Source organism: Pan paniscus, chromosome 18 (assembly GCF_029289425.2).
Source record: "Pan paniscus chromosome 18, NHGRI_mPanPan1-v2.0_pri, whole genome shotgun sequence".
Taxonomy (NCBI): domain Eukaryota; kingdom Metazoa; phylum Chordata; class Mammalia; order Primates; family Hominidae; genus Pan; species Pan paniscus.
The window spans coordinates 532,083-553,611 of NC_073267.2; the positions used below are offsets into that span (position 1 = coordinate 532,083).

Here is a 21,529-nt window from a genome sequence, read left to right on the forward strand (position 1 = left end):
CTGCCTTCGGAAGCACGGCAGCTCCAGGGATCCGTGCCGCACCCAGGGGCCTCCCAGAGCTGCCAGGAGACAGGGGACGACTGAAGAGAGCGCCCGACCCAGGGCTGCCTGGCAGACACGGCAACTCCTGAGGCATCCTCGGCTGTCACAGCACCACTGAGTGTTGTGGGCAATGGTGAGCCGAGTCCAGGTCTGGCTCAGCCACGGGCGTCAGGAACAAGTGAATCTAAAACTCACCTAACACTTGCCTCAGGGTTTGTTGAAGTGTCCTGAAGCCACCAATCTACTGGTTTCTTAGACATGATACTTGGATTGGGTAACCGCCACAGGCCTCTGTGGATTAGACACTGACCCCACATCTGTGTCCACAGCCCACAGCCTCTCGAGTGCCACGTGGAATGTTGTGAGCTTGCCGCCAGCACAAAAGCTGAGCGCAGCTGCCCCACCGGAATGATGCTCTTCACCTGTCCACTTTTTACCTCTGATTTGCTTTCGAGTACGTGTAGCAATTTCACATTCCAAATTGTTAAACACTTCAGTACAAACCAAGATGAACAGAATATCAAGAAAAAAAATACCTATTTATTTTAGGTCCTCCCTTTAGGAAACATATGTCCCTTTTCTTGGAGAGAATTAGGAGACTTTTTGAGAAAACTGAGTTGGCAGGTTACTTTTTGTTGTAGTAACAGAGTTGTGGGGAAGAGGGAAACCAGATGCTAGGATGCATGTCAGGCGCTCCGTGGGCTGCACTGCACCCAACCACCTGGCCCGAGGCTTCAGGACCACGGCAGGCACTGCTTCAACTCCAGTAACCTCAAGTCAGGTGCTGCTAAAAGCACGTCAACATTTTATTTTGAAGATTCAAAATTAAACGAGAATGAAAGAAACCAGGAGAAGCCACATACAGCAGCTCTGCCCGGAAGGGGCAGGGAGCTGCCCCTGCACTACCACAGCTACCTGGGGAAAAACCAAGGGGCCAAGACCTACGGCAATGTGGGCTGGCTGAATCTGGTTCAGAAACAGAATGTGACAACTTGTTCTCCTCATCTGAAATTCAGGTTTTGGAAAAATGTTTAAAGACAGGCAAATGAAAAGAACAAACCAGCCAGGCACAGTGGCTCATGCCCGTAATCCCAGCACTCATGAGGCTGAAGTGGGTGCACTGTTTGAGCCCAGGGGTTCGAGACTGCATAGTGAGGCCTCGTCTCTACAAAAATTATAATAATCATTAGCCAGGCGTGGTGGCGCACGCTTGTAGCCTCAGCAACTCTGAAGGCTGAGGCAGAATTGCTTGGGACCAGGAGACAGAAGCTGCAGTAAGCCAAGATCGCAACCATTGCAGTCCAGCCTGGGTGACAGTGAGATCCTGTCTCAAAATGAAAAGAACCATAAAAATGGTACATACAGTGGGACCATCACTTAAAACATATTCATAAAAAGATGGGCAGAATCACCAGCAGGTGAGAAGTCCCTCTCTCCTCCTCCAGCCCTATCCAGATCTCCAGGCTTTCCTCATGGAGAACCCAGCGAAGCGGGAAAGACATCTGGGACACCGCTGGCCGCAGTGGGGAGGGAGGGTGGTGGTCCACGGGCTCCAGCTGCTCACAGGTTCATAGCCGCTGGCCTCCTCCAATGCTGAGGCTGCTGCAGGGAGACCCTGGTTCCTGCCGCTCGGCCCCAGCCCTGACTAGGATGGCTGGTGGGCAGGTGGCGTGTGGCGCACAGACCAGAGCTGGGAAGGTCTGAGCTTCATGGGTAACCAAAACCCCAAATGACCCCCACAGGCTGGCAGCCAGTGCCCTACTGCAACAAGACTGTTGGCATCATCTAATGGCTGGGGTGTACCTAGGTCCTGAAAAGCCAGCTGCGAAGCACAGGGGAAGAGGTCATTAAACAAGCACGTTCCTACACATGGGGTTTCCCCGGACAATGAAAGAATAAGCTTCCGCCTGTCACCTCGAGCGTCACACATGTGTGGCCCAGGCCTCAGCACAACCACAGCATCTTCCCTCACTCCTGCTCCCAGCCCCTTGCCAAGTGGGTGACAGGGACAAGACAGGTCCCTGTACTGCACCAGCGTCGGCAGAAACGCCACCCTCAGGGACCACATCACTCGCCACAGCCAGTGGTGAGGCAGCTGGCCTGTGCCTGTCTTTAAGCTGAAACCCCAGACTCTGAAAACCAAAGAGCAAACTCTAGCCCGGGCAGCCTACAGACTGTCTTAGGTTCACTCTCGATCCTTCCTCATAGGGAGGTCCCAGCAGCCCTGGTCACAGAGAGAAGCAACCGACACAAAGCTGAGCCCTCACTTGTACTGCTTGGAGGACAGCCTCTGCGGTACAGCCTGCCTGCATGTCCAGACGCACTCTCACTGAGACCTGGGGAGCCAGGAAACACTTTTCCTGAAGACAAAGCCCAGGCATCTCTGGGTCAGCACGAAGCTCCCTCTGAGCTGGCCGCGCTCTGCAGCAGGGTGGGACTTACACGCTGACATCCGCAAGAAACAGGGTGTCTGGGGCAGGACGTACACATTGCTGTCCTCAAGGGACAGGGTGTCTGGGACCGGACTTACACACTGCTGTCCGTGAGGGACTGGGTATCCGGGTCGGGACTTACACGCTGCTGTCCGTGAGGGACAGGGTGTCCGGGACCGGACTTACACGCTGCTGTCCGTGAGGGACTGGGTATCCGGGACGGGACTTACACGCTGCTGTCCGTGAGGGACAGGGTGTCTGCATCGCTGGACAGGCTCTGCTGCTCGCTGTCGTTGGCACTGGTGGCTGGGGCCAGGGCATAGCCGGCATTGACATAATAGGGGTTGACTGGCTCCCGCCAGGATCCATACCTGCAAACAGGCAAGCAGGGCATGTTAGTGACAGCCTGCCAACAGCTTCTCATTTTATTCCACATTTTCATGTTATCTGAATATCTCAATGTATTAATTAAAAACACAAGCAATTTGGAGAAAAATAAGGAGCATAGAGAAAAGACCAACATCTCCACCTGTCCTCTTGTCCCTCTGTCCTTTTCAACGGGGTGCATTAAAGCACCGGGCATCTTTCCAGATCTCTCCTCTGATTTTAGGCGGGGGCTTTGGTGCACACACAGAGCATCCACACGTGATCATTTGGGTTTGTTTTCCGTGCACGGCACTAGAAATGGGACGCAGATGTTCTGCTCATTCTGAAGTGCGCGTCGGGAGAGGACACTGGGTTTTGATCAGGATGAGGCCCTTGGGATTCAGCTCAGACGTCTCTGCACCTGTGCCCAAGTCCAAGCATGGCCATGGGACTGATGTCAGGGCCGGTATGTGACAGTGTGTGTGGGTGGTGCCACCTCCTGTCCCCCTACCTAGAGCAGAGGTTCCTCCCCAGCTCCTGGGACGATTCACCTCCTCTTGTTACCACAAAATTAGCCGGGAAATGACACCTTTTTTCAATCTGCATTTCCCTGATTAATGGTCAGACTGGCAGTTTAGGGTATTTGTCATTTAAACTTCTTCCTCTTTATCTGTTCATATGGTTTGCCATTTTCTATGGGGTGGATTATGAGTTTCTTGGTGATTTACAGAAGTCTTCAAATAGACTTGTTATTAATCTCTGGTTATATACGCAAAAAACATTTTCTCCCTAAATGTCATTTTTCTTTTTAACATTGCTCAGGTTGATTTTGGTCAAACAAAATTTTTCATTTCTATGAAATCAGACAGGCCGGGTGCGGTGGCTCATGCCTTTAATCCCAGCACTTTGGGTGGCCGAGGCAGGCAGATCACGAGGTCAGGAGATAGAGACCATCCTGGCTAACACAGTGAAACCCCGTCTCTACTAAAAATACAAAAAATTAGCTGGGCGTGGTGGCGGGTGCCTGTAGTCCCAGCTACTTGGGAGGCTGAGGCGGGAGAATAGCGTGAACCTGGGAGGCGGAGCTTGCAGTAAGCTGAGATCACGCCACTGCACTCCAGCCTGGGCGACACAGCAAGACTCTGTCTCAAAAGACCCAAAAAAAAAAAAAAAAAAGAACAGCCTGACCAACATGGTGAAACACCATCTCTACTAAAAATACAAAAATTAGCTGGGTGTGGTGGCATGCGCCTGTAATCCCAGCTACTTGGGAGGCTGAGGCAAGAAAATCGCTTGAACCCGGGAGGCAGAGATTGCAGTAAGCTGAGATCGCAGCACTGCACTCCAGCCTGGGCGACAGAGTAAGACTCTGTCTCAAAAATAAAGTAAATAAATAAATAAATAAATAAATCAGATATTCCAATCTTTTCCTTTATTTATTTATTTATTTTCTATTTTGGAAACACATTCCTTCCTTATTCCAGAATTACACATATATTCTATTTTTCTTTATATGCTCCAGTTTTTTTTAGACCTTCACCTGAAATGTGTGTATACAAAATCTAGGCCAGTCCAGCAGAGCCTAAAGGTAAAAAATAAAATAATAAAAAATAAGTAAAATCTAGCTCACTCCTTCACATCAAAATGGAGAGCCAGCTGTTAGCATTAAATACCGAATAATCCATCTTGTCCTCAATAATTTTAAGCGCCTCTCTCCACCACATCTAACTCCTGTCAAAGGCATGTGCCCCTTCCCGGTGCTTTGCTGTGCTGCCAACCAACTGGCGTGTGGACTCTGCAGGGTCCCTAACTGCCAAGCCCCACAGTGTGCCCTGAGGCTGCCCCGCCCTTCTAGCGGCTGCCCCCACTCGGCTTTGCTTTCCCTAGTTTCAGTTACTTGCGTTCAGCCAAGGTCTGAAACTAGGTGTGCACAAAGTGGTAAGACTGCGAGAGAAAGAGACTAGCTTTACAGGGTGTTTATCACAGTGCACCCTTACAGTCATCAGCCTCACAGAGGGTTTATCACAGTGCAACCTTACAGTCGTCAGCCTCACACGGTGTTTATCACAGTGCACCCTTACACTCGTCAGCCTCACAGGGGGTTTATCACAGTGCACCCTTACAGTCGTCAGCCTCACAGGGGGTTTATCACAGTGTACCCTTACAGTCGTCAGCCTCACAGGGGGTTTATCACAGTGCACCCTTACAGTCGTCAGCCTCACAGGGGGTTTATCACAGTGCACCCTTACAGTCGTCAGCCTCACAGGGGGTTTATCACAGTGCACCCTTACAGTCGTCAGCCTCACAGGGGTTTTATCACAGTGCACCCTTACAGTCGTCAGCCTCACACGGTGTTTATCACAGTGCACCCTTACAGTCGTCAGCCTCACACGGGGTTTATCACAGTGCACCTTTACAGTCGTCAGCCTCACAGGGGGTTTACCACATTGCACCCTTACAGTCCTCAGCCTCACAGGGGGTTTATCACAGTGCACCCTTACAGTCAGCCTCACAGGGGGTTTATCACAGTGCACCCTTACAGTCGTCAGCCTCACAGGGGGTTTATCACAGTGCACCCTTACAGTCGTCAGCCTCACAGGGGTTTTATCACATTGCACCCTTACAGTCGTCAGCCTCACACGGTGTTTATCACAGTGCACCCTTACAGTCGTCAGCCTCACAGGGGGTTTATCACAGTGCACCCTTACAGTCGTCAGCCTCATGGTGTTTATCACATTGCACCCTTACAGTCGTCAGCCTCACAGGGGGTTTATCACAGTGCACCCTTACAGTCGTCAGCCTCACAGGGGGTTTATCACAGTGCACCCTTACAGTCGTCAGCCTCACAGGGGGTTTATCACAGTGCACCCTTACAGTCGTCAGCCTCACAGGGGGTTTATCACAGTGCACCCTTACAGTCGTCAGCCTCACAGGGGGTTTATCACAGTGCACCCTTACAGTCGTCAGCCTCACACGGTGTTTATCACAGTGCACCCTTACAGTCGTCAGCCTCACAGGGGGTTTATCACAGTGCACCCTTACAGTCGTCAGCCTCACACGGTGTTTATCACAGTGCACCCTTACAGTCGTCAGCCTCACAGGGGGTTTATCACAGTGCACTCTTACAGTCGTCAGCCTCACAGGGGGTTTATCACAGTGCACCCTTACAGTCAGCCTCACAGGGGGTTTATCACAGTGCACCCTTACAGTCGTCAGCCTCACAGGGGGTTTATCACATGGCACCCTTACAGTCGTCAGCCTCATGGTGTTTATCACATTGCACTCTTACAGTCGTCAGCCTCACAGGGGGTTTATCACATTGCACCCCTACAGTCGTCAGCCTCACAGGGGGTTTATCACAGTGCACCCTTACAGTTGTCAGCCTCATGGTGTTTATCACATTGCACTCTTACAGTCGTCAGCCTCACAGGGGTTTTATCACAGTGCACCCTTACAGTCGTCAGCCTCATGGTGTTTATCACATTGCACTCTTACAGTCGTCAGCCTCACAGGGGGTTTATCACAGTGCACCCTTACAGTCGTCAGCCTCACGGGGGGTTTATCACAGTGCACCCTTACAGTCGTCAGCCTCATGGTGTTTATCACATTGCACTCTTACAGTCGTCAGCCTCACAGGAGGTTTATCACATTGCACCCCTACAGTCGTCAGCCTCACAGGGGGTTTATCACAGTGCACCCTTACAGTTGTCAGTCTCATGGTGTTTATCACATTGGACTCTTACAGTCGTCAGCCTCACAGGGGGTTTATCACAGTGCACCCTTACAGTCGTCAGCCTCACAGGGGTTTTATCACAGTGCACCCTTACAGTCGTCAGCCTCATGGTGTTTATCACAGTGCACCCTTACAGTCGTCAGCCTCACAGGGGGTCTATCACAGTGCAGCCTTACAGTCGTCAGCCTCACAGGGGGTTTATCACAGTGCGCCCTTACAGTCGTCAGCCTCACACGGTGTTTATCACAGTGCACCCTTACAGTCGTCAGCCTCACAGGGGGTTTATCACAGTGCACCCTTACAGTCGTCAGCCTCACACGGTGTTTATCACAGTGCACCCTTACAGTCGTCAGCCTCACAGGGGGTTTATCACAGTGCACTCTTACAGTCGTCAGCCTCACAGGGGGTTTATCACAGTGCACCCTTACAGTCAGCCTCACAGGGGGTTTATCACAGTGCACCCTTACAGTCGTCAGCCTCACAGGGGGTTTATCACATTGCACCCTTACAGTTGTCAGCCTCATGGTGTTTATCACATTGCACTCTTACAGTCATCAGCCTCATGGTGTTTATCACATTGCACTCTTACAGTCGTCAGCCTCACAGGGGGTTTATCACATTGCACCCCTACAGTCGTCAGCCTCACAGGGGGTTTATCACAGTGCACCCTTACAGTTGTCAGCCTCATGGTGTTTATCACATTGCACTCTTACAGTCGTCAGCCTCACAGGGGTTTTATCACAGTGCACCCTTACAGTCGTCAGCCTCATGGTGTTTATCACATTGCACTCTTACAGTCGTCAGCCTCACAGGGGGTTTATCACAGTGCACCCTTACAGTCGTCAGCCTCACGGGGGGTTTATCACAGTGCACCCTTACAGTCGTCAGCCTCACACGGTGTTTATCACATTGCACCCTTACAGTCGTCAGCCTCACAGGGGGTTTATCACAGTGCACCCTTACAGTCGTCAGCCTCACACGGTGTTTATCACAGTGCACCCTTACAGTCGTCAGCTTCACGGGGGGTTTATCACATTGCACCCTTACAGTCGTCAGCCTCATGGTGTTTATCACATTGCACCCTTACAGTCGTCAGCCTCACAAGGTATTTATCACATTGCACCCTTACAGTCGTCAGCCTCACAGGGGGTTTATCACAGTGCACCCCTACAGTCGTCAGCCTCACACGGTGTTTATCACAGTGCACCCTTACAGTCGTCAGCCTCATGGTGTTTATCACATTGCACTCTTACAGTCGTCAGCCTCACAGGGGGTTTATCACAGTGCACCCTTACAGTCGTCAGCCTCATGTTTATCACATTGCACCCTTACAGTCGTCAACCTCACAGGGGTTTTATCACAGTGCACCCTTACAGTCGTCAGCCTCATGGTGTTTATCACATTGCACCCTTACAGTCGTCAGCCTCACAGGGGGTTTATCACAGTGCACCCTTACAGTTGTCAGCCTCACACGGTGTTTATCACATTGCACCGTTATAGTCGTCAGCCTCATGGTGTTTATCACATTGCACTCTTACAGTCGTCAGCCTCACAGGGGATTTATCACATTGCACCCCTACAGTCGTCAGCCTCACAGGGGGTTTATCACAGTGCACCCTTACAGTCGTCAGCCTCATGGTGTTTATCACATTGCACTCTTACAGTCGTCAGCCTCACAGGGGGTTTATCACAGTGCACCCTTACAGTCGTCAGCCTCACGGGGGGTTTATCACAGTGCACCCTTACAGTCGTCAGCCTCACACGGTGTTTATCACATTGCACCCTTACAGTCGTCAGCCTCACAGGGGGTTTATCACAGTGCACCCTTACAGTCGTCAGCCTCACACGGTATTTATCACAGTGCACCCTTACAGTCGTCAGCCTCACGGGGGGTTTATCACATTGCACCCTTACAGTCGTCAGCCTCATGGTGTTTATCACATTGCACCCTTACAGTCGTCAGCCTCACAAGGTATTTATCACATTGCACCCTTACAGTCGTCAGCCTCACAGGGGGTTTATCACAGTGCACCCCTACAGTCGTCAGCCTCACACGGTGTTTATCACAGTGCACCCTTACAGTCGTCAGCCTCATGGTGTTTATCACATTGCACTCTTACAGTCGTCAGCCTCACAGGGGGTTTATCACAGTGCACCCTTACAGTCGTCAGCCTCATGTTTATCACATTGCACCCTTACAGTCGTCAGCCTCACAGGGGTTTTATCACAGTGCACCCTTACAGTCGTCAGCCTCATGGTGTTTATCACATTGCACCCTTACAGTCGTCAGCCTCACAGGGGGTTTATCACAGTGCACCCTTACAGTTGTCAGCCTCACACGGTGTTTATCACATTGCACCGTTATAGTCGTCAGCCTCATGGTGTTTATCACATTGCACTCTTACAGTCGTCAGCCTCACAGGGGATTTATCACATTGCACCCCTACAGTCGTCAGCCTCACAGGGGGTTTATCACAGTGCACCCTTACAGTCGTCAGCCTCATGGTGTTTATCACATTGCACTCTTACAGTCGTCAGCCTCACAGGGTGTTTATCACAGTGCACCCTTACAGTCGTCAGCCTCACAGGGGGTTTATCACAGTGCACCCTTACAGTCGTCAGCCTCACAGGGGGTTTATCACAGTGCACCCTTACAATCATTCCATTTGATTCACAATTGTTTTTAGTCTCTACTGTGCCTAACTTGTAAGTTAAATTTGATCAGAGGTGTGTTCCCAGAGGGGAGAACAGTATATACAGGGTTCAGCACTATCGCATTTCAGGCCTCCACCTGGGTCTTGAAATGTGTCCCCGGAGGGGTGATGACTACCTCAGTTGGATCTCCACAGGTCACAGCGACACAAGATAACCAAGACACCTCCCAAGGCTACCACAATGGGCCGCCCTGCACGTGCACATGGCCGGAGGAACTGCCATGTCGGAGGTGCAAGCACACGTGCATCGGTGACTGCACACCTGCGCATCAGAGTCCTTGGTGTGGAGGGAGGGACCAGCGCGGCTTCCAGCCATCCACCTGATGAGCAGAACCTAGGGAAAGCCCCAGTTCTACTTACACCAGGAAAGGCCCTTTGACAAGATGGGAGGGGGGCAGGCAGCCCAGCACCTTGGACTCTGGTGACATGGGATGCCTGGGGAGATGAGCGAGCACTGCAAGCTGGGGATAGCCTGTGGCGGTGGTGGGCAGGGCCTCGCTGCACGGGGCCATTTCCCCTGGGGCTGTGGCCTCCATGCCCTCTGGAGGGTATCGCATGGGGCCAGAACACACAAGCAGGGCCTTTCATACGAACAGTGCGGGTGACCGTGCTCAGCTGCTCGGGAGACAGGTGCAGGACCCCATGCCACAATGGAAAACACGGTTCACAATGTCAGGCCTCTGCCAGGGCCGATGTCCACGACTCCCTCTGACCCACCCACTGTGGCCTGGTCGCTCACTGCAGGCCACAGACAGTCACGGCCAGGTGACGGCAGCCTCAGGCTGACAGCAACCATGGGGCCGCTCTTGGGAAATGGGTTCTCTGGAAACACCAACCACCGGTGGCTGGGCTTTGTAAGTTTGGTTCACTCCTCGTCTCCTCTCTGTACCTGACATAGAGCAGATAAAATGATACCAGCCTGCAGCTTCAGGCTCTTTGCTTTAAGCATCATGCAGTATTTATAAATGACACCATTATTCCTTTGATACTTAAAGCCACAGCTGCTCAGCAGCTACTGATATTATCACAACCACTGCAGCCAACCTCAGATCTCAGGTTAAGTACTAAAGTCTCCCTGTTACTATGAAGAAACACTGAACTTTGGTAACTTTCTATAAACATCTATTTGGCCAAATAAAAACATTTCAAATGGAAGAGAGAAGGCCACTGCCGCACAGAAGTTTAAGAAGTCTACGTCCAAGGCACACGGGTGCATCTGTAGCCCACGGCACACGGCGCGTCTGTAGCCCACGGCACATGGTGCGTCTGTAGCCCACGGCACACGGCGCGTCTGTAGCCCACGGCACATGGCGTGTCTGTCTTGGCACGCACTGGAAGCACATGCCCTGCCCTCATGCTGCCATGGGGCTCACACCTGTCCCGTCACTTGGGAGCCACATACAGCAGAACGAAGCCTTCTGTGTTCATGTGTCCAATTCCAAATCCTTCTCCCACTCTGACTTCCCAGGTGTGCCTTTCACATTTTTGGAAAACCTGTTTGTCTTTAAAATGAGAAGCAGGAGAAACGCAAGTTTCCCATTTTCCACAAGCTCCAGCACACAGCAAGTTCCACTGCACACAAGCACCAAGGTCAGGCAGCAAAGGGGAGAGAAGCGGGAGAAGGCGGCTGGGAGAAAAGAAAAGGAAGAAGGGCAGCCTGTTTACTATTGATCTTCGTAACAATCCCAGACAACTGCCCTGGCTCCCAGGATCTGCCCTCAGCACTCAGATGGCTCCTGTACCTGAAGACACAGGCGGCCAGGCTTGGCCTTCACTACCAGCAGATGCGACCAAGAACGTTCTGGTCAAAGACACGTCCAAGGGGAGGTCACATGGGAGTTCCAGGATCCCCCCATATAGCTGGGATCCAGTGGCGGGAGGGGCATGTGCTCGCGTGCCTGCCTGTGCGTGCGCCTATGGATGCGTGCTTTGTGTGTGCGTGCCCACGTATCCATCTGTGTGCGCGCCCGCATGCCCATGTGTGCACCTGTATGCCCGCCCTTCACGAGCACCTCCACCTACTCCTGCACTTCTCAGACAGTGGAGATGCTGACCCCTGGCTGTGTGCGGAGAGAATGCGGCCGGGGCCTTGGTGAGAGCGGCTCTGACCCCTGGCTGTGCGGTGAGAATGCGGCCGGGACCTTGGTGAGAGCGGCTCTGACCCCTGGCTGTGCGGAGAGAATGCGGCCGGGGCCTTGGTGAGAGCGGCTCTGACCCCTGGCTGTGCGGAGAGAATGCGGCCGGGGCCTTGGTGAGAGCGGCTCTGACCCCTGGCTGTGCGGAGAGAATGCGGCCGGGGCCTTGGTGAGAGCGGCTCTGACCCCTGGCTGTGCGGAGAGAATGCGGCCGGGGCCTTGGTGAGAGCGGCTCTGACCCCTGGCTGTGCGGTGAGAATGCGGCCGGGGCCTTGGTGAGAGCGGCTCTGACCCCTGGCTGTGCGGTGAGAATGCGGCCGGGGCCTTGGTGAGAGCGGCTCTGACCCCTGGCTGTGCGGAGAGAATGCGGCCGGGGCCTTGGTGAGAGCGGCTCTGACCCCTGGCTGTGCGGAGAGAATGCGGCCGGGGCCTTGGTGAGAGCGGCTCTGACCCCTGGCTGTGCGGTGAGAATGCGGCCGGGGCCTTGGTGAGAGCGGCTCTGACCCCTGGCTGTGCGGTGAGAATGCGGCCGGGGCCTTGGTGAGAGCGGCTCTGACCCCTGGCTGTGCGGAGAGAATGCGGCCGGAGACTTGGTGAGAGCGGCTCTGACCCCTGGCTGTGCGGTGAGAATGCGGCCAGGGCCTTGGTGAGAGCGGCTCTGACCCGTGGCTGTGCGGAGAGAATGCGGCCGGAGACTTGGTGAGAGCTGTGCCCAGACCCCCACGCTGATGACCTCAAACAGGAAAACGTGCACAGCTCTTCTGGAACAGGTGCCAGGACTCAGGCAGAGTCCGGGGACACAGAGGCTGGGAGACCCTGCAGAGCCAGGTAGTGACAGACTCCTCGCAACTCTTCTGTGTGTTCAAAGGCTTTCTTTAGGGTCCGGTGTGGTGGCGCACACCTAGAATCCCAGCGACTTGGGAGGGTAAGGCAGGAGACTCGCTGGAGCCCGGGAGTCTGCAATAAGACATGATCACGCCACTGTGTTCCAGCCTGTGCTCCAGACTCTGTCTCAAAAACAAAAATGTCGTGGAGAGGAGGCATGAGAAGACATGGTGACTTAGGGAAAAACGTGCCCATCACAGAAGGGAAAGTCCAGTGAAGCGGTGAGGAGGCGCTGATGGCAGAATCAATGCCCAGGAGCTGTGTCATAAACAAACACCTGTGGGGTTTGACAGCTACAAGGACCCTATTAGCTTCAAGGCAACAGGAAATGAGAAGCCATGAGGCGGCCAGTGCACTCTAGGCTGGCCTAAGAGGCCCAAATGTCAGGGCCACACAGAAGGTCTCCCCTGCCCAGGTGTTCATGGATGGTGGAGAAAGGTGCTCCTCCTGCCCCAGGAAGGCACCTCTCTGGGACTCCCGCGGCTGCTCCCACATCCAGCATGGCCACGGCACCGGCTCTCTGGTCACTGTGGTACTCTCATCTTCCGTCTTTTCACATTTAACCATTCTATATTCTTGTACTTGTGTAAGCAGCCTGCCTTTTAAAAAGGTAGCATGACAATTTTTCCTTTTAATGAGGCCGTCTGGTCCGGTTACATTTAGTGTGATGTGGAGGGAGCTGGGCCGCCGTCGGATCGGGTTGGTTTATCACATCTGCTCTACTTCCTTTTGCTCTTTCTTGCCTTCTTTGGGGTATTTTTTGCTTTCCATTTCCTCCCTCTGAAAAAGTAAATGTTGTACAGTTCTTTCATTGGTTCCTGTGCCTGGACATGTCTCAATCCCACACATCACACCTGCCTCTTCCCAGGCCGCATGAGAACCTCAGAACCGACAGCCCCCCACACACTCACGAGCAACGCATTTCCTGCACTGACATTTTCTTTTTTGTTCCCTGGGCTCCCACCTTAGCTTCCCGGGTAGGTGGGACAACAGGCGCACACTACCACTCCTGGCTACTTTTTCATTTTTTATATAGATGAGGTCTCACTATGTCACCCAGGCTGGTCTTGAACTCTTGGGCTCAAGTCATCTGCCCACCTCGGTGTCCGAATGTGCTGGGATTACAGGCGTGAGCCATCGTGCCTGGCCACAAATCAGATCATTTTAATTACTGAACTGCAAAGGGGTAAATGCTTTAAAAGGATTCCAGCAAGGTAAGATGACACCACCAATAATGCAACATAGGGGCGGATAAAATCTAAACAGAAAAGGTACACAAAATTATGACGCTTCGCTGTGATGGTTTCATGGAGAAATTTAGAAACAGGTCAAGCTTCACAGCATCCCTCCCACATCCCTTAACACACACGTGTAAATGTGAGAGAGTTCCACTAAGTACACTCAAGAATATAAAAATTAAAAACAAATATATATGTATATATGTATATGTATATATGTGTATATATGTATATATGCATACGTATATGCGTGTATATATATATATATATTTTTTTTTTTGAGACGGAGCCTCGCTCTTTCGCCCAGACTGGAGTGCAGTGGCGCAATCTCGGCTCACTACAACCTCCGCCTCCTGGGTACAACCTCCGCCTCCTGGGTTCAATCGATTCTCCTGCCTCAGCCTCCCGAGTAGCTGGGACTCCAGGCACACGTCACCATGCCCGGCTAATTTCTGTATTTTTAGTAGAGACAAGGTTTCGCCATGTTGGTCAGGCTGGTCTCGAACGCCTGACCTTGTGATCTGCCCGCCTCGGCCTCCCAAAGTGCTGGGATTACAGGTTTAAGCCACTGCGCCTGCCCACAAAAAATGTTTAATGCCAAAAGACCACCTGGGTGTGACGGATGCCACCCAGAACATGGGAAGAGGAGGCTGGAGGTAGATCTGGCCCTGGGAATCACCCGAAACCACTGCTACAGGCCCTCCTGCCTCATGCTACCCACGCTCTGGGATGCTCTGGGCCCGCTGCTCTCTGTGCCTTCCATACCCAGGCAGGAGCCGCCACCCTCCCTGGTAGTAAGGCACCACATGGCACCTGCTGGTGACAACCACTATGGGGAAACAGCAAACAGCAGCCCCAGGAGAGCTCTGCATAGCACGTGCCCCACCCCGCCAAGACTTCTGTGTTGTTAAAAGTAAGTTCTGATGGTTTTGCTTAAGCAGCACAGGTCAGTACACCACGTAAAATAATTATAGCTATTTTGAAAGGCAAATCGCCTTTTTCTCCAACCACAGAGCTCCTCAACTCACGACAAGGCTGCGTCCTGATAAACCTCTCATAGCTGGGAATACGAGGTAGAAGGTGGATTCCAACCCACGAAGGGTTAAACCCTCTCATAGCTGGGAATATGAGGTAGGTGGATTCCAACCCACGAAGGGTTAAACCCTCTCATAGCTGGGAATATGAGGTAGGTGGATTCCAACCCACGAAGGGTTAAACCCTCTCATAGCTGGGAATATGAGGTAGGTGGATTCCAACCCACGAAGGGTTAAACCCTCTCATAGCTGGAAATATGAGGTAGAAGGCAGATGCCAACCCACAAAGGGTTAAACCCTCTCATAGCTGGGAATATGAGGTAGGTGGATTCCAACCCACGAAGGGTTAAACCCTCTCATAGCTGGGAATATGAGGTAGGTGGATTCCAACCCAAGAAGGGTTAAACCCTCTCATAGCTGGGAATATGAGGTAGAAGGCGGATGCCAACCCACGAAGGGTTAAACCCTCTCATAGCTGGGAATATGAGGTGGAAAGTGGATTCCAACCTCAAAGGGTTATCCAGACACAGCCTTGCCTTTCGTTGACGGGCACCCTGAATGCTTCAGGCTGGTTGTAAAGTTGAAAAGGCCTAAGTGAAGCCATCCTAAGTTAGAGACCAGCTGTATTCTGAAAGACAGAGGCTGGAATTAGTAAAATGGCTGGGAACACACATCTGTGAGCCCTGGATGATAAGCCAGGAATGAGCCAATGAAAGCCCAATTCCAAGTGAGCTGGACATGAAGACGGAGGTGGCCGCACAGACCCAAAGATGCACGACCTTCTGAGAAGCACAGAGAGCCCCGTCTTGTGGCCAGGGAAACCCAGGCAGCGCACGCCGCAGGCGTGAGGCTGGGTGCTTCTCCCAGGCCTGGCTCAGGGCAGGGTGGCTGCAAACAGTGGTGCACACCCCAGGCTCCAGGAGGAGGTGACCGAGGGGCAGCTGGGGAACATGGCGCACACCCCAGGCTCCAGGGATGGCCCTGCTGGTAGTGCGGTCTAACGGGAGGCAATAACTCATGACTGAGTATGTCTCCCCTCAACCCATCACCCTGTACCTGCCCGCAGTGGAGTGTGCACCTGTGCTCAGGTGTGGGGACAGATGTGCTCCTACGGCTGTGTTTCCTCTGCACAGGTGTGGGAGGCCTGGGCAGGAGTTGAGTTAGCATGGCAGGTGCTGATGCTGACCTGTGCCTCACCCGGGCACAGAGGCAGAATCCCCCGGGCTGCACATCCTCATCTCCAAAGCAAGTGGGACCTGGCTGTCCGCGAGGCAAGGGGTCCATGCAGACTCTGGTGTGCGTCTGCCCCTCAAGACCCCATCCATGTCTCTCCAGCCACCTGAGTCCCACAGAGCCACTGAGGATGGTGGGTGAATCCTACACACAGAATCGCTGGCTCCGGGGGACCCTCTTCATTTTCTGGAGCTGTGGGCGGTGGACGGATGAGTGCATCCTTTAGAGCCCAGACACTGGCAGACACAAAAGCCTGGCAAGAAGCAACACAGGCAGAAAAGGCCTCTGAGGATGGCGGGCAGTGGCCTGGGGGAAGAGGTGAGCCATGGCCTGCAGCTGCGTCCCAGCTCTGGTCTGCAGTCATGTCCAGGGAAGGGGCTCTGGCACCAGATGGCAGGGAGTGGTCACCTGGCAGAGGCCATGGATGCCAATGCCACTTGCTTCCCAAAACTGAGAGCCAAGCGTGGCTCAGGCCTGAAATCCCAGCACTTGGGAGACTGAGGTAGGAGGGCTGCTTAAGCCCAGGAGTTCGAGACCAGCCTAGGCAAGAGGTCAAGACCCTGTCTTGAAAGAAAGAAAGAAAAAAGAAAACAAAAGGAAAGAGGCCGGGCGCGGTGGCTCATGCCTGTAATCCCAGCACTTTGGGAGGCCAAGGCAGGCATATCACGAGGTCAGGAGATCGAGACCCTCCTGGCTAACACGGTGAAACCCCGTCTCTACTAAAAATACAAAAAATTAGCCGGGTGCGGTGGCGGGCGCCTGTAGTCCCAGCTACTCGGGAGGCTGAGGCAGAAGAATGGCGTGAACCCAGGAGGCAGAGCTTGCAGTGAGCCAAGATCGCGCCACTACACTCCAGCCTGGGCGACAGAGCGAGACTCCGTCTCAAAAAAAAAAAAAGGAAGAAAAAAAGCCAAAATAAGATTAAAAAAAAAAAAAAACAGGTGGGGCACGGTGGCTCAAAACTGTAATTCCAGCACTTTGGGAGGCTGAGGCGGGTGGATCACAAGGTCAAGAGATCAAGACCATCCTGGCTAACACGGTGAAACCCTGTCTCTACCAAAAATACAAAAAATTAGCCAAGCGTGGTGGCAGGTGCCTGTAGTCCCAGCTACTCGGGAGTCTGAGGCAGGAGAATTATGTGAACCTGGGAGGCGGAGCCTGCAGTGAGATGAGATCACACCACTGACTCCAGCCTGGGCAACAGAGTGAGACTCCACCACACACACACACACACACACACCCCCCAACAAAACAAAACACTGAGGGGTGTGACTTGGGTTCTCACCTGCGTCTCTCTAGGAGCATAAGCACAGGTCTTCACCACTGTGGGTGCAAAGGGAAAAGGTGTAAACTGCCACAGGGGATGGAATACGGCACAGAATGAGCAACCCACCCTGGAGACACCAGCCTGTGGGAGCCCCAAAGCCCACAGGAGAGCCCCATAGTCCATGGGGAGACCTGTCCATGGGAAGCCCCATAGCCCACAGGAAAGCCCGCAGACCATGGGGAGCCCAGTGCATGAGAGCCCTGCAGCCCACAAGAGTCACATCTGAAATACCCAGTATGGTCCGCACTGACCAGCAGCCTCCATGAGGGGCAGATCTGGGGCCAAGTGTCAGTGAGCCGCCTTACGGGTCTTTACGGGCCACATTTACGGGTCTTTACGGGTCTTACGGGCCACATTACGGGTCAGCACTGGGCACGAGGCCACCTGCTCAAGGACGCCGATTCCATGGCATGGGGGCTACATTTGCTCTACAGGTCTCCTGCCGGATCCTTTCTGAGCCCTCCTGGGAGGAGGCTGGGGGCCGGAATGCGGGTGCATAGAAACGGCTGGAAGCAGCGCAGGGCAGAAGCCATGTGGAAAGGCGGATCAGGCACAGGCCTCACGGGCCCGCGGTCCTCCGGGGAGGTTTGCAAGGATCACATGGCCAAGGGCACCATGAGCAGCTTCCCAACCAACCCGCCCAGTGTCCCGCAGAGTTTGTGGAGATAAACAGAAGCTTGACAAACACAACTGAGCAGAAAACGCCCGCAGGTGGTCAGCAGACGCTTCCAGTGTTATCACGTGACCACACGCCGCACGTTAGCACATGACACAGACACACTTACTTGATCCCTATTTTGACAAGCTAAGTCGTAATTTATACCAGGAGGAGGAGGGGCACCCCAGGTGAGCGGTGCAATCCTCAGACACCGCCAGTGCCATCAGCGACCTGCATCCCGACCCCCCGGAACAGCACAGCCAGCAGACGGAACCCGCCCTGCAGAGGCAGCTTCCGGCAGCCGCAGGCCCTTCCCAGGCCCAGCCCCCGACTCCCGCGCAGGGAAAGGCTGCCCAAGCCTTCAGGGAGGCAGCACCGCCCTGTGCACAGCTCCTAAGGGCGCAGAACTCCGGGATGAACAAAGGCAAGGAAACGGCTTTGTGAAAATCAGCTCTACTGACGCACAGCTGGGTGCTCAGTGGACCCGCACAGAACCACAGTCCTACCTGGTAAGTTCTGAGGCGCACCAGATCACAGCCTCAGCCCCGCGGGCGCCCCCAGGAAACCATCGCCTCAGCCTCCGCACAGGCGCCCCCCGCACCCCAGGAAACCATCGCCTCAGCCACGCGGGCGCCCCCGCACCCCAGGAAACCATCGCCTCAGCCTCCGCACAGGCGCCCCCCGCACCCCAGGAAACCATCGCCTCAGCCCACGTATTCAACCCGGTCCCCCAGGCTTCCCTTGGGGAAATCCACCTGTCGCTCGAGGTCAGTCGGCCTTTTCTAGGGTTCTGGATAAACGCAGTCTCATGGGGAGCTTGTGCCCCCCCTGCTCCGGCGCCCCCTCCGCTCTGGCTTTCTTCACTGGCACAGGATCCTGAGATGCACCCCTGCCTCCATGGTTATCAGCGACTCATCCCTTTTATGCCGTGGCATGCCAGGATGCACCACGGTGTTTTTCTCCAACTGCTTGGCAGTGCCACTGGAGTTGGGGCAGCGTTTCCCAGCGGGCAGAGTTGACCCCGAGGCCAACAGCCAGGCCACAGCCAGCGCCCTCCCCACGTCTCGCCTCCCCCAGTCCAGACACAAACCTGGTCAAGGGCGCCCAGACCAGGGCTCAACCCACTGCCCGCAGGGGCCGACTGCCAAGGAGCGGTCACCGCCCCAGAGCGATGGCTGCCACAGCTTCGTGTGTACAACTTATGGTCTGTCCCACGTGGCTGCAGGCTCCAGCCCTGAGAAGAAGAGAGGAGGACCATTCCCCAACAAGGCACCTTGCTCTGCGTTAGCTCCATCTTCTCTTACGACGGGGCCTTCGGAAACACCAAGAAACGACCAAAGCAGACAGGCACTGGGAGAAGCAGGACAAGCATTTCCTCACCTCACATGAACTTCCATATGAATGTCACAAAGGCACAGCGCACAAAATGCAGATGCTGACCACAGAGAGGGCCCCACTCACTCACGCTGGTCACGAAAAGGCCCGCCCTGGTTCACACCGGCATGGAGAGGTCTCGCTTCTGTTTTAGCAATACTGACAACTGGCCCCCATTCATGCAGATGCTGTCACTTATATACTATATATATAACAAGGGCCAGGCGTGGTGGCTCATGCCTGTAATCCCAGCACTTTGGGAGACTGAGGTGGGCGGATCATGAGGTCAGGAGTTCAAGACCAGCCTGGCTAACATGGTGAAACCCCATCTCTACTAAAAATACAAAAAATTAGCTGGGCATGGCGACGGGCGCCCATAATCCCAGCTACTTGGGAGACTGAGTCAGGAGAATCTCTTGAACTGGGGAGGCAGAGGTTGCAGTGAGCCACAATCACACCACTGCACTCCAGCCTGGGCAACAAGAGCAAAACTCCGTCTCAAAAAAAAAAAACAAAATATATATATATATCTATATCTATATATATATATCTATAATATATATATACACACACACCTATAGATAAAACAAATAACCTACCTTTGCACCCAAAGGTCACAAAGTTTATACTAAAAAATGTGATTGAGAGCCAGACACGGTGGTTCACACCTGTAATCCCAGCACCATGGGAGGCCAAGGCGGGCGGATCATGAGATCAAGAGATTGAGACCATCCTTGCCAACATGGTGAAACCCCATCTCTACTAAAAATACAAAAAATTAGCTGGGTGTGGTGGCACACCTGTAGTCCCAGCTACTCGGGAGGCTGAAGCAGGAGAATCACTTGAACCTGGGAGGCAGAAGTTGCAGTGAGCGAGATCGCGCCACTGCACTCCAGCCTGGTGACAGAGTGGGATCAAAAAAAAAAAAAAAGTGATCAAAATCAGCCCACCGTCAGCTATAAAAATCTCTATTTTACTTCCTCCATAAAATCAGGGATGTGGCCTCTGCCTGAAGCGTCAGCCAAGATTGCCAGCACTGGCCGGGTGTGGTGGCTCACACCTGTAATCCCAACAGTTTGGGAGGCCGAGGCGGGGGGATCGCGAGGTCAGGAGATGGAGACCATCCTGGCTAACACGGTGAAACCCCGTCTCTACTAAAAATATAAAAAAAATTAGCCGGGCGTGGTGGCGGGTGCCTGTAGTCCCAGCTACTCGGGAGCCTGAGGCAGAAGACTGGCATGAACCTGGGAGGTGGAGCTTGCAGTGAGCCGAGATCGCGCCACTGCACTCCAACCTGGGCGACAGAGCGAGGCTCCGTCTCAAAAAAAAAAAAAAAAGATTGCCAGCACCCCCATCAGGTCCCAGAATACCCCACCTACGTATCTCGTGGGTGTTCTGCATGGCGGCAGACACTTGGTGTCACCCTCAGGGGCAGGAACAGGTGATAGGCTGACCAGACAGCATTGAATGACCATGGGGCAGGGCACTCTCACCCCTTCTGCTCACACTGAATGAGCAGGTGATTTCTTGGTCACTCAGGGTGGCAGACACAAAAGGGCAAGAGAATGAGTCACCAGGCACCAGGCAGGAGCTTCCGGCTCAGCCCTGCGGCCTGTGCCTAGGAGGCCTCGCTGTGGTTCCACGCTGCGGCCAGCCTTTTCTTTGTTTTATAACACCGCTGGTGCCCCCACCCACTCACTGTGAACCGCACAACACACCAAAGGCCCTTTATGATCAAAATCAAACAGTGACGATAGGGAGGGCGTGTGTTTCTGCAGACTGTCCACAGGCGCAGCACAGGCGGGGCGGCCCTGGCAGCCACCCACACCTGCCATCCCGGGAGTCCAACAGCTCAAACTGTGGCCAAATGCCCCTCACCAGCACTTACTGGCTACTGACCACAGGCAGTCTGCCAATTCCTAGCTTACAAAGCGGAAATGACAGTGGCCACTTCTTTATAAAGTTTCTGAGCATCTCAGCAAACAGTGCTTGGGTGAGGCCAGGCACATGATGCAGAAAGCCCTCACTACAGCCTAGCAACCAAAGTGTCCTGCACATTACTTAGGGGACTGGGTGGGAAAGGCTGCAGGTCACAGTTAAACCCACAATTCCAACTAACTGTCTGTGAGAGTCTAAACAAATGCTTCACCAGGCTGGGGACAGTGGCTCAAGCCTGTAATCCGAGCACTGTAGGAGGCTGAGGCAGAATGCCTTAAAGCCAAGAGTTCAAGACCCACCTGAGTGAAAAGGCCAGACCTTGTCTCTACAAAAAAATGTTGCAAAAATTAGCCAAGGGCTGGGCGGGGTAGCTCACACCTGTAATCCCAGCATTTTGGGAGGCTGAGGTAGATGGATCAC

The 21,529-nt window shown here is 53.6% G+C and overlaps 1 protein-coding gene across 5 annotated transcripts in view; it reads right to left on the bottom strand.

The window, feature by feature from the left end:
• Positions 1-21,529, bottom strand: part of AXIN1 (axin 1) — a 74,855-nt gene that overhangs the window by 25,173 nt on the left and 28,153 nt on the right. For all 5 annotated transcript variants that reach the window (XM_063598115.1, XM_063598118.1, XM_063598116.1 and 2 more), the window contains exon 3: positions 2,705-2,845. In XM_063598115.1, coding sequence (XP_063454185.1) covers positions 2,705-2,845 — 141 coding nt within the window. The remainder of the gene's footprint in view (positions 1-2,704; positions 2,846-21,529) is intronic.